Source organism: Lipotes vexillifer, unplaced genomic scaffold (assembly GCF_000442215.2).
Source record: "Lipotes vexillifer unplaced genomic scaffold, Lipotes_vexillifer_v1.1 scaffold980, whole genome shotgun sequence".
NCBI classification, from domain to species: domain Eukaryota; kingdom Metazoa; phylum Chordata; class Mammalia; order Artiodactyla; family Lipotidae; genus Lipotes; species Lipotes vexillifer.
Genome location: NW_006776752.1, coordinates 563,157 through 581,915, shown reverse-complemented (window position 1 = coordinate 581,915; position 18,759 = coordinate 563,157). Strand labels below are relative to the sequence as shown.

The following is an 18,759-nucleotide window of genomic DNA, read 5'->3' as shown; positions in this document are numbered from 1 at the left end:
TTTTTTGCCGTACGCGGGCCTCTCACTGCTGTGGCCTCTCCCGTTGCGGAGCACAGGCTCCGGACGCGCAGGCTCAGTGGCTGTGGCTCACGGGCCCATGCCGCTCCGCGGCACGTGGGATCTTCCCGGACCGGGGCACGAACCTGTGTCCCCTGCATCAGCAGGCGGACTCTCAACCACTGAGCCACCAGGGAAGCCCAAGGCTGTGTATCTTTTGTTTGAGCTCAGTGGGTCATTCCCACTTGGTAGTAAAATGTGCTCTTTGGTTCGGTGGTAATGTAGTATAGGATTCTATGATGATAGATTGGGCATTTTTTCAGTCCTTAGGTGGTGGTGGATGGTGATAGAGACACTGAATAAAATCAGGAATGAGGAAACCTGGGGAAGAAGTACCTGAACAAACTTATGGGAGTAGAGGCACAAAATATCTAGTTGACATCAGCTAGCCTTTCTCCTTGGCCTCTGCAGTGCTTGCAGAGTTGGCCATGAGCAAAGCAGCCACAGTGGCAGGAATGGAGGCTACACATGTGTCCCCAAACCTGGAGTCCTTTTCATCAAAGCTGCCCTAGCTTTGGTGCTGAATGCCTAACATGCGAGCAGCAGGGACTGATTCTGAGCCCTCATTATGGTCCCCTTTGTGGGGAGGTCTGCTAGCCTCCTGGGGGCAAGTAGATGATATCAGACTCCATTCTTCCTCACCAGAATCACCACGTACTCAAGATATGAGGAATTCCCTGGTGATCCAGTGGTTAAGACTCCACCCTTCCACTGCAGGGGGCACAGGTTTGATCCCTGGTCGGGGAACTAAGGTCCCGCAAGCCGCACAGCACGGCCAAGAAAAAAACAAATCCATCTCTCAAAGTATAGGTTTGTTTCATCTTCCCACAATGCCTCCACCAGCACCACCATCTGAGGGTTGACAGAGTGCTTGATCTATAAGATATATGATATCCTATGCTACTTTGTACGAGACCAGAGAGAACATTTTACTACACATGAAACATTGGGCTCAAAAACCACAAGATACACCAGTTTTCCATGCACTTCATCACACCGGGTTGACCAGCCTGATAAAAAGGCTAAAAAGGGCTGGGGAAGTCTCAGTTAAAAGGCCATTTCAGGCATACTTCAGCTCTAGGTGCAGTATACACGCTGAGCCAGAGCCAGGCTATGGTGCTAAAGTGCACGGGTCCAGAAAGCAAGCGGTGGAAGCAGCCTTGGCCTTCTCAGCCTCACTCCCAGTAGACATGCCAAATTTTAGCTTCATGGTCTTGCCACCGTGGATTCTGTTGGACTAGAGCCTGGGAACCCAGAGGGCGATGCTTTCACCGGGGTTGTAGTAAGGTTTCCACTGCCCTGGACGTTGTAGAACTAAAATAGGTGTTAGAGGAGTGAGATGGTGAATATGTATTTTGACCGTTGGACCAGCTGTGGCAGTAGGGTTTGTAGCTTGGTTTGCTCAACCTCTGTAGGTCTTTTTAGGAGATTGCAACTGAACATTTCCTGAAATAATTGGACTTGTACTTCCACTCCTAGGAAAGAAATGAGGACGATTTATTTCACGTGAGATCTGAATACTGTAGGAGGGTGGAAGCATGTCTACAAGGCAGAAGGGGTGGAGGAACCAGACCCAGTTAGTGTACTAGCACACATCTCCTTGGCCCGTCTCCACCAGTGGTCCTTGCACACTTGCCTTCCTTCCTGGCCAATGCAGCCCTGACAACAACTCACACTGTTGTCTTGGTTGTAAAGCGGTGCCCGTGACCACTGCCACCAGCACACACTGGGGAGTCCCCATGCACAGCAGTGACTGGTAGGGAGAGACCACCTTCACTGCACACTGATTGGTCTGGGCACGTAGAAACTCTGGCTTCCCCTTCAGCTGTGACCAGAGCCAAGAAACACAACTGGGGGAGGCAGAAGGGACATGCAAGTGTGTTTGCTCTCACACTATAGCATGTGAGAGCAAACGGGAAAAAGACAGAAGGTGAACTGCTGCCCTTCCTCCCTACTGCCAGGCTGTTCTGAGATACCATGGTTTCACACCTCTTATCTCAAGAGGTGCTGTCCAGCCAAGCAATTGGTTGTGTTTTCTGTGAAGCCAGGGCAGCCTGGGGACACCTCCCCTCGTACTCCATCTCCCCCGACTGCCTCACTTCCATTGTTCACCTTCCTTGTTTCCCTGGAATTGCACTCTTCCCAGTTAAGCGTTAACGCGTATGTTTTTGCCTCAGCCTCTGTTTTCTAGTGAACCTGGACCAAGACACAGGGCTTCTTGGAAAAATGACTGATTACTGGTCTGCAGAAAGAAATGCACGTGATGAGCCTGGGACATCTTATTGTGCGAGACACTAATGGTGTCATGTCAAAAGGACACAGGAGCAAATTTGAAGGGGCTCCAACTGGCCAAAGGTGGGACAATTTAGGCATCAAAAGAAATATTGACTACAGTGGATTTAAATACATCAAATATTTTTTAAATCATGAGTTCTTAATGATACCAAGAGAAAAAAATCATTGGTAGCTAGTACACCAGCTCAGTTCTGAAAGTTGATCAAGAAAAGAATTATGTGTCTATTCTGTCTTTTCTGTGAAAAATTATACTCTAGGGGGACTAAATAGCTGATGAGCTAAATTCTTCTTCATAGACTAATTCCACCTAATAGATGCAGAGGAATGATAGATTTAGAAGATCACCTGTGATGATTAATTTTGTGTGCCTACTTGACCAGGCCATGGGGTGGCCAGAGACTGGGCTAAACATTATTTCTGGATGTGACTGTGAGGATATTTCTGGATGAGATTAACATGTGAATCAGTAGCCTGAGGAAAGCAGATTGACCTCCCCAATATAGGTGGGCGTCATCCAGTTCATTAAGGGCCTGAACAGAACAAAAAAGCAGAGGAAGGAAGAATTCATTGCTTCTTCTGCCTGAGTACTTGAGCTAGGATATAGGTTTCCTCCTGCCCTCACACTGGGATTTGCACCATCAGCTCCCACGGGTCTCAGGCCTTCGGACTCAGATGGAATAGCATGTCAGGCTCTCCTGCATCTCCAGCTTGCAGATGGGAGATCATGGGACTTCTCAGCCTCCATAGTCACGTGAGCCAATTCCCCATAATAAATCCCTTTACAGAACCCTGCTGGTTCTGTTCCTTTGGAAAGACCCTGGCTAATACTTTGCCATTTTACAAACCCGAATGAAATAATAGATTTGGCAGTGATTTTCAATAAACACTAACATAATTAGATCAAAGGTTGATAGGAAACTTGATAGTGGAGAGATGAGGCTGACATGTCTGAAGCCAGTGATCATTCCCAACATTGCAGAAAGGGAGTGAAGCAGATATTCTCTTCTCGTAATGTGATGCAATAGAAGGCACCACCCATGAATATGGAGCCTGAACCTAATCGAGCCTTTAAATCTAACAATCAGCTTACAGGAAATTCAGGGAACACAGGAACAAGTTAAACAACAATGCAAAGATGCAGTCAGGCAAACCCAGAATGTGAAAGATTCTATGATAGGACACATGACCCACTTTTTCCAAAAAAATAATTGCGATGTATGAATTTTGGCTTCTGATTGGAACAAACCAAGTATTGAAAGACATTTTTGAGACAATGGGGAAGTTTGAGTATAGACTAGGAAGAGATAGTGCTATTAAGGGGTTTTTGTTAATTTTATTAGGTATGATACGGTATTGCTGTCATGTTTTTTAAAGTTTTTATCTAGTATAGATGCATATTGACCTATAGATTCCTGGGATTTTCTTTAAAATACTCCAGAAAAATAAAGTGGGAAGGTATAGATGAAACAATAATGGAAAATGTTGGTAATTGTTGAAGTTGAGTGATGGGTACATAGGGGTTTATTGTACCATTCTCTCTGCTTTTTCGTGTTTGTGCTGGTTATTCTATTTTTTTGCCCCTAGGTCTATTCTCTGTTCTACTATGCCTTGCTCTGTGGCCTAAAGGCCAATCTTGATAGATGGAATCCTCTAGACTTCTGTGTTGTCTGGTTTCTAGGTGGGCTCAGCCAGTGTAGGTCACCAACAGCAGATCAGCAGTGGGAGGGAAGAGCAATCAGGGTATTTATTCCCCCTCCCTTCCTCTCTGCCTTCCTGAGGTTCTAGTAACTCTGTTCCACTATAGCAGTGGTATTAGTTTGCTAGGGCTGCCATAACAAGTGACTGCAGACTGGGTGGCTTAAACAACAGAAACCTCTTTCTCATGGTTCTGGAAGCTAGAAGTCCAAGATCAAGGTGTTGACAGGGTGGGTTTCTTTTTTTGTTTTTGCGGTACGCGGACCTCTCGCTGTTGTGGCCTCTCCCATTGCGGAGCACAGGCTCCGGACGCGCAGGCTCAGCGGCCATGGCTCACGGGCCCAGCCACTCCGCGGCATGTGGGATCTTCCTGGACCAGGGCATGAACCCGTGTCCCCTGCATCGGCAGGCGAACTCTCAACCACTGTGCCACCAGGGAAGCCCAGGGTGGGTTTCTTTTGAGGCCTCTCCCTGGTTTGCGGATGGCTGCCTTCTCCCTGTGTCTTCACATGGTCTTCCCTCTATACATCTCTGTGTACGTATTTCCTCTTCTTATAAGGACACCAGTCATACTGGATTAGGGCCTGCCCAAATGACCTCATTTTAACTTACCTCTTTAAAGATCCTATCTCCAAATGCAGTTATATTCTGAGGTAGTGGGGTTTAGGACCTCAACGTGTGAAATTCAGGGGAGACACAATGCAGCCCGTAACAGCAGGGGTCAGTACACTTTTGCTATAATGAGCCAGATAGTAAGTATTTTAGGCTTTGTGGGCAATACAGTCTTGATCACCACTACGTAACTCTGCCATTGCAGCATAAAGCAGCTACAGACAATATGTAAATGAATGAGCATGGCTGCGTTCCACTAAAACTTTACAGAAACAGGTGGCAGGCCAGATTTGGCCCACGGGCCATAGTTCACTGACCCCTGCATCTGATGACAGCTCCTGTCGGTCAGCCCCTTTCTTACGTGTTCACTTCTCAATGGTTCCTGCCCTTTCAGGCCAAAGGGTGGTAACAGTTCCCACTGTTGCTAATCCCAGAGTGCCACCCTTCCCTTCTCTGGTTCCATGAACCTGATCACACTTTCCTTACCCCCTGCATTCAGTTCTCTTTGGCTAAATGCCTTTTGGGTGTAACACTTGTTTCTGGTCAGGACACTCATTGAAATAGCATATGTTTGAAATTTCCTATAGAAGAATCATAATGAAAGAAAACAATAGATTTGAAAAGCAAAATTGGGGCTTCCCTGGTGGCGCAGTGGTTGAGGGTCCGCCTGCTGACGCAGGGGACGCGGGTTCGTGCCCCGGTCCAGGAGGATCCCACATGCCGCGGAGTGGCTGGGCCCGTGGGCCGTGGCAAAAAAAAAAAAAAAAAAAAAAGCAAAATTGATACGACTTGGTTCTTGGCTCTGTAGACCAGGGGCTGGATGGAGAACGTGGCAGGCACTCAAGGTGAGAACCAAGGCGGGGCCAGTGCAGGTGGGGGGCATGCCCAGAACCTGACCAAGCCCAGAGACGGGTCAGGGGACCGTCCACCAGCCACAGGCTGCCCTGGCCACCACCTGTGGCCGGGCATGGACAGTCACCCCTCAGCAGGCCCAGTGCAAGGATGCGGAGGCCACCGCCTCCCCCTGCTGCCACATGTGTGGCCACAGTCTTTCTCCACACGCCCAAGCCCTGTCTCCGAGAGGAGTGGGACAGTATGAGAGGCTGAGAGGGTGTTTGTTGGCTTGTTTGTTTTACTTAAGGAGGCGAACCATGATTTCTAAAAGCTTGCATTAAAGTAAGTTTACAGGGGCTTCCTTGGTGGTGCAGTGGTTGACAGTCCGCCTGCCGATGCAGGGGACAACGGGTTCGTGCCCCGGTCCAGGAAGATCCCACATGCCGCGGAGCGGCTGGGCCCGTGAGCCATGGCCGCTGAGCCTGTGCGTCCAGAGCCTTTGCTCCGCAACGGGAGAGGCCACAACAGTGAGAGGCCCGCGTACCACAGTAAGTTGACAGGATTGGACTAGAAAATATTTTATCCAGCAGCTGGGGGCCTGTGAAAAAAATCTGGGTAGATATGGACAAATAAAGGGACTACCTTTTCTTTGCAGCCCCCAGAGAACTGTGGGTAATTTGAGGACTGGCTCCACCTGTAACGGGCCTGTGGACTCCAGCACCAGCGAGAAAAAGGAGCCGGAGCGTCACGGGCTGAAATGGGCTCCCGGGGGTTTCGGATGCAGGGGTGTTTCTGGGCAAACCCCGAGAGCCACAGAAGCCGAGGAGAGCTTCACCGAAAGGTCCGGAGGCGGGCTGCTACCCACTGCGGGAGACGGTCCTCAGCCCTCGCCGAACGCTTCCCGTCAGAGGGCCGGAGAGGAACCTCCTGCGCCATGACTTCACCGCGCTCCGCTGGCCGCCAGGGCCCCCGGGAAATGAAGCCAGGCAGCTGCCAGCCGGCCTCCTAACTCCCCCTTCCTCTCCGGTATGGATGGCGCTCTCCTCGCGTGTTCCTCAGGAAATTGCACATATTTCCCTGCCTTTGGTGCGCGCCGGCAGCGCAGCTGTTTGCCCTGTTCACCTGCCTTCTGAGGCCACGGGGAGAGGAAATGAGGAGGGTGAGCTCATGGGAAAGGGAAGCAAAGCAGGGCGAGGGGCAGAGCCGAAGGGCATCATTTATTTAGGTGAGAGCGTGGGCCCCTCCCCTACTGAGGGGTCTTAATCCCGGATATGCTTGTAAACGTGTCTCCAAAACTCCTGCATTCATCCAGAACAATCCGGTGGTCAAAGTGCTGCCCTGGCTGGGCACTCAGGGGGGCCTTAGTTCGGGCGGCTCTAACAGAACACCGTAGACTGGGTGGCTTATAAACGGCAGGAGTCTATTTCTCAAGAGTTCTGGAGGGGCTTCCCTGGTGGTGCAGTGGTTGAGAGTCCGCCTGACGATGCAGGGGACACGGGTTCGTGCCCCGGTCCGGGAAGATCCCACGTGCCGCGGAGCAGCTGGGCCCGTGAACCATGGCCGCTGAGCCTGCGCAACCGGAACCTGTGCTCCGCAATGGGAGAGGCCACGGCAAAAGAGTTCTGGAGGCTGGAAGGTGGGGATCAGGGTGCCAGCAGGGTCAGGGCCTGGTGAGAGCCCTCTTCTGGGTTTTCACTTTGGGTTTTCACATGGCAGAGAGGGTGAGAGAATTTTCTGGAGACTCTTTTAGGAAAAAGGGCACTTAGCACATTCATGAAGGCTTCCTGAAAGCCCCACCTCCTAATACCATCACATTGGGGATTAGGATTTCAACATAGGAATCTTCGGACAGTCACAAACATTCAGTCCATAACAGAGGAATACAAAAGAAATTATTAAAAGGAACTAAAATTATCTCACTCCTCCATTCAGCCAGCATGTACTGAGTGCCTGATTTGAGCAGGTTGGTGTTTTAAGCCTAAGTGGTAGAGTGATGAATAAGATGACAAGGTGGATGTGAGATAATAAATGATACATAGGTACATGTCTATATACACACACATACATATGTGTATACTTTATGTTTTTGCATGTGCATACATAAAATACATGCATACTAATATTCATGTGTATACAATACATATATAACATGAGGTAAGGATGAGTGCTTTGAAGAAAAATAGAACATGGGCAGGGGAGAGAAAACATCAAGGGGTCAGTAGCTCTGTTCTGCTGTAGCAGCAACTGCACACTTTTTCTGTAAAGGACCAGACAGTCAATAGTTAAGGTTTTGTGGGCCATATGGTCTCTGTCGCCACTACTCTGCCCTGATTACCCCACTCCTTGGGGCTTTGGGGAAATTACTTAACCCCTGTGGTGCTGCCATTTCCATGTTATAAAATGGGACTCAAAAGAGTCCCTACTTCTGGTTGTTGTTGCGAGATTACATGAAATAATATCTTTAAAGTTCTTCGCACCAAATAAACATGAAAGGCTCCTGCTTTTGTCACACCTCCCACTCCCCAAGTCTGAAGGGGGTAGGGCCATCGGGTCACCTGTCCTGCCCTCACACTTGGTGCTAGATGTGCAGACCCTTCCCTGCCTTACGGGTCTTGGTATCAGAAGAGGCCCAACCCCCGACTGACAGCCTGGTCTGAAGCAGCCCCTCGAGGAGAAGGCAGATCCCCACACAGATATTAGCTTGATTCACCTTGTTTACTCCCTCACAGCAATCCTGTCCCTTTGATAGAAGAGGACACTGAGGGTCATGGATGACAAGAAGTGCTCAGTTGTCTCCATGACACATCATGATGCCTCACAGACAGGGAAGGGTTCCAGCTGAAACAGTAGCAGATCACGTGGTCCAGAGATGGAAAAGAAGGGTTCCCTCCTCTGTTGCCATCCCTTCCCCACCAACATTTAATCTGCCCCTGAGACTCCCCAGGATCTGTGGGATCATGCCCTTCCCGTGTTCCCTACTGCAGCTTCTGTGCACACCTTTCTCTGGCTCCGTCAACAACAGCACTGCCTCGTGCTCCATCTCCTCACAGGCCTCCTAATCTGACTAATACATTTGAATTAATGAATAATAAAAGCTTATTTGATGATGGGAAGACCTCCCAGGGAACATTTATGTTTCAGCAAAGTTTTCATTCATTTGAAGGTGGATGAGTCCCAGTGGTGTTGTCAGGCACCCTGGCAGCCCATCTGAAGATATTTCATCTTGGTGAGGAAGGGGATAGGAAAGCTTTGTCCCATTTTGACAGATGAGGAAACTTAGGCTCAAAGAGTTTATAAATGTAGTAATGCCTTCCTATTTAGATCATGCCAAATTACATGCCACTGAAATCAGGACTATAAATGCCATCACATATATCAAGCATACAGTACAGTAAATATTGTTTATCTGCCCTTCCCTCTTTCCAATCCGTCAGCCTCAAGCTGGAAGAAATGCTTAGGTAAGGTAAGGAAGGACAGTTGAAGCAGGACATTGAGGAGGGGGAGTTCTAGTTGGATACGGAGAAGGGGAAAATGAAGGCTTATTTGCACAGAGGTATTGCACGTTCATCATATCACAGTTTAGAATGTGCCAGACCTAACACATTTCCCGTAAATACATTTACTGACATCTACAACCCCCACTGAGAAATCTATTTCTGATCTCCTTTTGAAGACTTACATAATTCCAGGTGAGCGTGGCCCAGTGGCAAGATATTTCCAAGGAAAGGGAGGGAACCTAATTCTCTTCTTGGTTTCATCTTGTTCTGGAACACTTGTGAGGGCTCAAATCTAAGGGGAGAAAAAATGCCCTACTGCTTCAGGCAGCACAGCAAGCATAAAGAGAAAGCAAAAATTTCCATGTAAAAGGAGGCAGGTACAAGCTCCCTCATGTTAGCACCACTTTACAAACTTACCATTTGCTTGAACTTGGAGGGACATAGGACTTTTCAAGGGCCAAGCACAGGTGGAACAAAATGAATGTTTCAGTCTTATCCTGCAAAGGTTTAAGAGGAACAGTGGAAGAGAGATGGATGGATGGATGGGTGAATAGGTAGGTGGATAGATAAATTGGTGAATGTACAGTGTGGGGGGTGGGGCAAGTGGATAGGTAGGTGGATAGATGGGTGGATGTATATAGGTGGATAGATGGCTGGATGTATAGGTGGGCAGATCGGTGGTTGTATAGGTGGGCAGATGGCTGGATGTATAGGTGGGAAGATGGGTGAATGTATAGGTGGATAGATGGGTGGATGTATAGGTGGGCATATGGGTGGATGTATAGGTGGATAGATGGGTGGATGTATAGCTGGGCAGATGGGTGGATGTATAGGTGGATAGATGGGTGGATGTATAGGTGGATAGATGGGTGGATGTGTAGGTGGATAGATGGGTGGATGTATAGGTGGATAGATGGGTGGATGTATAGGTGGATAGATGAGTAGATGGGAAAAAATGGACAGAGGGATAGGATGGATGGATGGATAGTTGGATAAATAAGTGGGTAGATGCATGTGTGTGTGTGTGTGTGTGGTGGGTAGATAGGTGGGTTATTGGATGGTAGGACAGTATAGATTGATGGAGAAGTGCATAGGGAGAAATAGAGGGATGAATGGTTGGATGGACGGAAACGTAGATGAATGGATAAGTGGCTGATGGATGGGACGATAGGGGAGCTATAGGTGGCTAGCTAAATCCTGCCCATGTTTGTGTTTTGTTTCACCTATATGGTATTTGAATTAGTTCTAATTTTAGGTACAGAAAAATGTACCTAAAAATCTGGATTTCTGGCCTCTCCTGAAAAATCAGAAGCTCTGGCAAAACCGGGCCTACATTCCTTCAAGGCAACAACTGACTGGAACTGAGTAACAGCTGTCCCCTTTAGATGCGTGTGAAGGCATCAGTCCACCAGAGTCCCCAGCACTCCACAGTAGCTCTGACACCTGCCAACTTCATTCTGTGACATTATCTACCCACCCAGTAGGCATTTGCTAATTCACCAAAGGACCTAGTAAATATAGGCCCTTTATTAAGTAGGCGCATGGTAAGTTTATGATTCAGCGACTCTGCCCTCAGGCCCCTGAGAAGAGGCTCTCCATGTCCCTTCTCATTACTTCCAGTGTCACAATCCTAATCTTAGAGGATGGGGATGGAGGGGCTTGCCTCACCACACACCCCTTTAGTATGGAGACCTAACCTCTTAGCATAACAGGAAAAGCGTTTCAGGATCCAAATTCCCACCTACCTATTCAACCATGTACATAAACTACTCTATCCCCCACTGCAAACTAAAATATCTCAACTGCTTTCCCCTTAGGCTGGGCATGAACCAACAGTTCTTTGCCTTTGTTTGTGCTATTTCTTTGGCCAGGAATGGGCCCTCGCATCACTCTTGGTCCATTTGGTAAACTCCTCATCCTTTAAGTCTCAGTACAAGTATGGCCGCCTTCTCTGGCCACCCTCTCCAGACAGAATGAGATGCTCCCTTCTCTCTATGCCCCTCACATGGACAGTTATACAAACACAGCCTCATATGACCATCTTTCCCATCAACCATACTACCTAGTCTGGATCCTTAGGGCCCAGCACAGTTTCTAGCCAGTAGTTGGTCTCCATACACGTTTGTTGTTGAATGAGTCAGTAGCTATGCTGTGCTCACTTCCTCATTGAGATATCAAAGAAATTCTTCACTGCTATAGCCACTCAGGCTGTGCACTGCACACCTGCAGGGGGCACTGACATAAACTGAAATAAGAATGGCACCCCTGGATTTTGAAGTACACAGCAGTATTGGTGGACCTGCCTACAGACCATCCTGGCAGGCAAACTACAGGAACAGAATTACCTCTCCCCAACCCCTGCCAAGGTCCGTCAGAATAGATTTTGTCTTACTTACTGGATATGTGACTTTGGACAAGTTACCTAACCTCTCTGTGCCTCAGTACCTTCATTTGTAAAAGAGGGATAGGGCTTTCCTGGTGGTGCAGTGGTTAAGTATCCACCTGTAAATGCAGGGGACACGGGTTTGAGCCCTGGTCCGGGAAGATCCCACATGCTGCAGAGCAACTAAGCCCATGCACCACAACTACTGAGCCTGCGCTCTAGAGCCCATGAGCCACAACTGCTGAAGCCTGTGTACCTAGAGCCCGTGCTGCAACAAGAGAAGTCACTGTAATGAGAAGCCCGTGCACTGCAATGAAGAGTAGTCCCCTGCTCTCTGCAACTAGAGAAAGCCTGTGTGCAGCAACGAAGACCCAACGCAGCCAAAAATAAAAAATATATATATAAATAAATTTTAAAAATTAAAAAAAAAGAGGGATAGGGCTTCCCTGCTAGTGCAGTGGTTAAGAATCTGCCTGCCAATGCAGGGGACACGGGTTCGAGCCCTGGTCTGGGAAGATCCCACATGCTGCGGAGCAACTAAGCTTGTGTGCCACAACTACTGAGCCCACGTGCCACAACTACTGAAGCCCGCATGCCTAGAGCCCGTGCACCGGAACAAGAGAAGCCACCACAATGAGAAGCCTGCGCACCGCCTCAAAGAGTAGCCCCCTGCTCGCTGCAACTAGAGAAAGCCCGTGCACAGCAATGAAGACCCAACATAGCCAAAAATAAATAAATAAAATAAATTACAAAAAAAAAAGAGGGATAAAGAGTCCCTTTTTGATGGGATAGTATGAGAATGATATTGAACAGTGTTTGATCTAATCATCATCACCCTCATCATCATTGTCATCACCTTCATCATCATTACCACCACCACCACCATCACCATTACCACCACCATCATCATCATTATCATCGCCTTCATCATCATCATCACCACCACCATCACCATCATCATTATCATCATCATCATCATCATCACCAACACCACCACTACTTAGAAGTTCAGAATTACTTTGATCCTAGGCTACGAAGATTTGTTTGGCTCACATGTCGTACAGCCCCTGGAGACCTGTATAGGATTGGCCTGGATGCCCCCTCTCCTGCTTCAACATCTCATAGGAAGTTCAAAGCCCTCCCTAGGATTTCTCAGATTCCCAGGGTTGGGGGAGTTATATTCTCAAGACTCTTGCTTCTGTTTCTTCCTGCTCTGGTCTTTGAATCTGATGTGAAACTCAACTCCCTCCTCAACCTACCCATGTACACACACACACACACACACACACACACACACACACACACACACACCCCACTCCTAAGCATTTGTGAGTACAGAAGATTTTCCCCAATCAGGGTAAGCTGGAGGGGAGAGATGGAAAGGAGTTGTAACCACAGACTTGTAAAGAACTTCAAATTCAACGTTACACGTCCCAGCACTTTAAAGGTCCCCCAACCACCATCCCACCAGGGACCTGTCTCCACCAGTCTTCCCTATGCATTCACGTGGTCACCAGCCTCACACTTTCTCACAGGCACACCTCTCCCTGCTCCTCTCTGAAATAAAGGAACAATTGTTCTCCTGAACTCACTCAGAACAGTTTAGCTTTGTCCTCTGTCACCTGGGTTCTTGCCAACACCCATGCCCCTGGGATATTGCCTCCAACTCAAATATAATTAATTCCCCAAGAATTCTGGGGCCAGCTTCTAAGGCACTAAAATTCTCACCTCTGCTGTGCTTGAGTGGGGCCGGCTTCCCAGGCCTGCAGCCAGTGCAGATACACAGAGATCCATACTTGGAAGGGCCATGCTTGGGACTGAATGCTATTCAGCCTCTATCTTGAAATTCTTAATAATTTTTTATTTAATTTTGTGTTTTATAAGTGAAGGCCAATGGTTCTTCACTTCAGTGAGGTTTGGAGCCTAAGTTCATGCGTGGTTCCCCGCTCCAACCACCTTCCTGCCTTCTCAGGACAGGTCCGCATCTGCCTGCTCACTGAACCCTGGTACCCAGGCCCGCCTGGCCTCCTTCTTCCCACCACTGCCCCGTGGCCTCACTCTTGGGGTATACAGGAGGCACACACACTGAGTAACTACCTGAAGGTACAAAACTTGGCACATAAAAGATGTTCTGTAAAAGTTCTTGTTTTAAGTTTTCAGGTCAAAGCCCCTTCTGGTCTGCAGGCCCACGTGTGGACCTCTCCAGGCTTCTTGGCCTTCAGTTCTCCCACTTCCAAAGGGCTCCTCCCTTTCTTCCTGGACCTGATAACGTGGTCCTTCCTCCTAATAATATCCAAGTACCATTGTCTTCTATCAATTGGGTGTCACTTAGTCCAGAGGCACTCACTTGAGTCAGAGATGTCTATTATTTTCCATTATTCTCCTATTAAGGGATTCTAGATAGAGCTCCATCTTCTTCCTCATAATCCAGCTCTTTCTTTTGTCATTTGGCCCTAGGCCTTCATTCTTGACAGCCTCTGAGGTGTGTCTATGTTTTTTCAACTATGACTCCAAGGGTGGAGCTTGCCAGACTATTCTTCATGCCCTGCACCTCTCCTGCCGCCTTCTCCCCCATCCATAAAGCTGCAGCCATGTCCCTCCCCTCCCATCCTCAGTTCAGCCCTCCTTTCTAGGAGTTGAGCCCACAGTTTGTGGTCTGCGCTAATGAGGGAACCTCCACTTCACCCCCCTTGTACAAGATCCTGGTTTGTTCGACCCCTGAGCCCATGTTCTTGGAAGCATTTCCTCATACCCTATCTCCCACCCCGGTAAGGCTACCCTGGCAGACAGTCTTCCGTTGGTCCAGAGTCATCTAGGTCAGGGGTCCCCAACCCCCGGGGCAGTCCGCGGCCTGTTAGGAACTGGGCCTCACAGCAGGAGGTGAGTGGTGGGTGAGCTAGCGAGCGAAGCTTCATCTGCCGCTCCCCATCGCTTGCATTACCGCCTGAACCATCCTCCCCACACCCCCGTCCGTGGAGAAATTGTCTTCCACGAAACCAGTCCCTGGTGCCAAAAAGGTTGGGGACTGCTGGTCTAGGTCACCTGAACTTTCCTGGATGGCTTTGGGTGAGGACAGTGACATCTCTGCACCATTTTCCCTCTACCCCACCTACCTCTTTTTCTCAAATTGTCAGGAGACCAAAGCCTAAGAATTTGCTCAGGGGTGATAGAGAAGTGGTCTTGACCTTCCTCCCACAGGCTTTCCTCACAGCACTGAGTGAGGTGCTTTTGAATCAGATGGGGCAAGTGACATGGAGCCAAGTTAATGACTAGACAATACCCTTGACTCTCAGGAATCCCAATTCTCCAGTTGTTTTATAAGTGCTAATAGTTTTCTCTGTTGAGTTTGCCATCTTTTCCAATACAGGGGGAGACTGTATCTATACTACCTTTCCCACAGGTGCCTAGAAAAGGGTGGATTATCAGACATGGGCAGCCGACATATAGGTCTGTGTATGGCCATCATCACCCATCCTTTTCTTCTGGTAACTACAGTGGTAAGGTCTTTTAATTGTGCCCATCTTCCATTTCTTGTGATTCATGGGGGCTGCCTGCCTGGCTGCTGGTCTAGGCATGTGGCCTAAGCCAGACTAATCAAATAACCCATCCCCCTGGCCATGGTAATTTGCCAAGTGAGAGGGGCATATGATCCACACAGACCAATCAGGGGCCTTCCCTGGGATTTTATATATGGGCTCCAGGAGAGAGCTCTTTTCTTCTGCTGGAGTTTCCAACTAGAGTGATGTAAGTCCAGAGAATACATAATGTGGGAGCAGACCTCTCTCCTCTTCTTCCCTTTTGTCACTGGAATGTATGAATACATTAAGGTAAGTAGAGTTTGGAGATGGGAGGAAGAAAAGTTGGCAAAAAGGATTAGAAATGGAGAGAGAACAGTGGAAGAAAGAGGGAGGCCCTCCAGAGTCCAGCACATGCTGTAACCCGTTCCTGCTACCTCCTCTAATCAAGCCTCAGCTACTCTGTCTCTGCCTCTCTTTGTCCCTTTATCTCCGGCAACCAGGCTTTGACATCAAATTCTCCCAGTGAAACAATCTGACTAGTCATCCTTGACCTTGCTGGGCCTGAGACCACCTCATAGGTTGATGCTTAGAGTATGGACTGTCTGTCCTTAGGCGAGGTGACCAATACTCCTATGAAAGGGAGAGGGGAGTCACAAGGTGCCACAGAGGCAGCTTAGAGGAAGGAACTCCCAGAAAGAAGGTAGAGGCACAGCATACCTTTTGGAACTGTGGCTATCCAGTGCCACCAGCCATCCCCAAATTGGATTCTTTAATATTGAATGTGTATTGATTAATGGATGGAAAATACTGAGTTGACTGCCAGTAACTAACTCATACAGAGTTCCTCCAAATTAAAGGGAGCTAGACATGAGAGGCAAAAAGCAATTTCCTCAAAAAATTCAATTTGTTTTGTTCTCTGTGTCTGATTTCCTTTGGGTTGGCTCTGATTTCCGTATGACCTCCAAGACCCCCAGACTCAGCTCGCATCTGGAGCCATGTCTCCAGCCCAGGCCCAGGCCCTGCCAAGAATGGAGAGGCTGGCTCCACAGTGAGGTCTCCCTGGGACACATTAACCACTGTCAGGGTGTGAAGGACGATCAGCCGTTAGATTAATTCCTCATAAAATGTCACTTAGGCCAGAGCAGGTTAGCTAAATATGTGGTCTTAAGAATTATACAGAGCTTTTCTTTTGGCTCCAACAAAGAAGAGAAAGGCAGGGCTACAGAGGTATAATTGTGCAGGGACCTGCAAGGCTGCTGCTGGGCTGACTGCCAAGTTACTTGAGGGCAACACCATTGCAATGAGAGGGTTGAGGTTTTCCTGTCCCCCCGGGCCTTCCCTCCACCCACTAACCCTGCAGTTCCTTCAGCTGAAGTGGATATCGGTGGAAATCGAGAGGTTCCCTCCCACCTTTTCTGGGGACAAAACCCAGCCTCCAATCTCTGTAGACTTTAGTGAAAGACGCCAGAGTGTAGACGCCACGTGGAGTGTAGAGAAAGTTGGAATGTGGTGGAAATGCTTTGTCAGAGGTACTGCAATGATAACACAGGTTTTTATTTCATCACTGAAAGAAGCATGATATTCACTGCTCTCCCTTAGATGGCCTCTGCTCTATCTTTGCTGGTTTTCTCAATATTCTTTAAACGCAGTTTACATGCCCCCGTGGACCTTTGCACTGGCTGTTTCCTCTGCCTAGAATACTTTTCCCTTAGATAACTGCATGGCTTGCTCCCTCACTTCCTTTGGGTCTTTACGCAAATGTCACCTTCTCCGTGAGACTCTCCCTAGTCACTGTATGAAGTTTTAGTGTTCAATCTGAGTTAATCAAGCATTAATCAAAGAAAAGGGGATTTCCCTGTTTTATTTTTTTCCTCCTTATCCCTGATTGTTATTTACACTTGATATACTTTACTATTTAACTTGTTTATCTGTTTCCCTTACAGAATATAAGCTTTGTGAGGTCAGGGATTTTTTCTATTTCATTCATTGCTGTATCCCCACGAATCACGCCCCTCTTGTAAGATCCTGGCTGTACAGTGCCTGGCACACAGTAGGTGCTCAAAACATATTTGTTGAATTAATTCAGCCATTGGAATGAGCCCATATTTGGAATCAGATCTGGGTTTGGATGTGTGTTCAGCTGGTTAGAAACATTACTTCTCTCTGAGTCTCAATTTCCTTATCTGTAACTTAGGTATAATACCTATTATACCTAGGGTTCCTGGGAAGGGTCATGAGATAATGCATGTAAAGGACTGAGCACAGTGTCTGGCTTGGAGTAGGAAGAACATAACTAGCAGTTATGTTGCTATTGTAAGAACATAAGTGTTTGTTACTTATGTTATGTTACATAAGTGTTTGAGAACAGGTCAACAGAAACAGAAAGAAAAATGAAAACCTTCAAATCTGCCTGGATTGGGGATAGGGGGCAAAACAAACCTCATGTGCAAAGAGACATGGGTATGTAAGGCTGTATGTGTGCATGTGTGTTTGTGTGTATGCACGCACACACATGCATCCCATTCATATAAAAGTTGGGGTTCATGGATTTTAATCCCCATCAGTTATTCAAAGCTCTATCTTCGGACGTCTGTATGTGCACAAGTATTGTAAACACCACACACATACACACAGATGCTCAAGCATACTCGGTCATGCACAGATGATCCCTCAAACTCCTCCCCACCCCCAAGGGAGAGGCTCTGTAACAGGGCAGCTACTTTACTGTTTGTGGCTTGGAGGACTTGAGACAGGAATTGCCCCATTACAGCCATGACTGCAACCAAGTTCCTTCCTAGATGCTGTCCCCAGCCCAAGCATGACTCTCTGTCCCACCTCCCTGACCCTCTTGACAACATCATACTGAGCCTTCTGAGCCTTCTTGAAGGGACTCACTCCTTCAAGACACAGAACCCCTCTATTGGTCTGACTGCAAAGGGGAGTGAGGGCCCTGCGTGAACATATGCCTGTCCCAGCCTCAGGCATCATGGAGAGAAGACACATATTGAGCAGGACAATCATCTTGGAGCCGGAGTTTAAAAGATAAAGACTTTCTGAAGGACCTCCCTACCACGACAAGGCACCCCGAGGTCCAGACCAGGGGGTGGCTTCAGGGGCAAGGCAGCACCTGATGAGAGTGGCTGATGTGGTCGTACACCCCCCCAGCCTCTCCATCCCACCCCATCCTGACTCCCCTGCCACAGTGAAAATAGAATCCTGGGAAGAGCACTGGCTTCAGAATCAGGCAGTTTGGGGACTGGAATCTTAGCTCCAAAACTTGACAGCTAGGGAACTTCAGCAAATTCCTTAGCCTCTCTGAACCACAGTTTCATCATCTGTCAAATTATCTGGACAATAACTCCCTTGTAGAATTGTTGGGAGGATTTAAGTCATGTATTGCTGCTCAGGTTGTGCACTACACAAGTCCAGGGGGCCACCATAAGGCCACAAACTCAACGACGTCCCTTGGATTGTGCAGGTATGAAATATTGTGTTAGAAGCATCTGACACAAAGCCTGGCACCTAATAAGTGCTGAATCATGGTGGCCAAAAAATCAGGATTATTAATCATACTTTTAATTCACAAAGGGAAAACCACCTAGCTTTCAGCAGGCATAATAGTTTCAGGGTAGAAAGTTGTAGCCATGGTAATATATGAGGCAACTTCAGAGGTGACAGGGATATGATGTCCTCAGGGAATGTATTTTCATCGTTTTTTAGAGCCCAGAGCTCCAGAAGTTGGTCATGCTTACTGGACATTTTCTTGTGAGTATTCAGAAAGCTTGCAGTGCTCCGACGTATGTGCTCTTGAAGCCATTTTGTCTTAATGAGGTGAGGTTTGATTTAAGTGGAGAGTAATTGTCTTTCC

General features: G+C 48.0%; 1 protein-coding gene across 1 annotated transcript in view; it reads left to right on the top strand.

Moving 5' to 3' along the window:
* Positions 1-6,502, top strand: part of TRIM44 (tripartite motif containing 44) — a 159,329-nt gene extending 152,827 nt beyond the window's left edge. The window contains exon 7 of the mRNA XM_007450628.1: positions 6,212-6,502. Within this exon, the coding sequence (XP_007450690.1) occupies positions 6,212-6,502 (291 nt within the window). The remainder of the gene's footprint in view (positions 1-6,211) is intronic.
* The last annotated feature ends 12,257 nt before the right edge of the window (positions 6,503-18,759 follow it).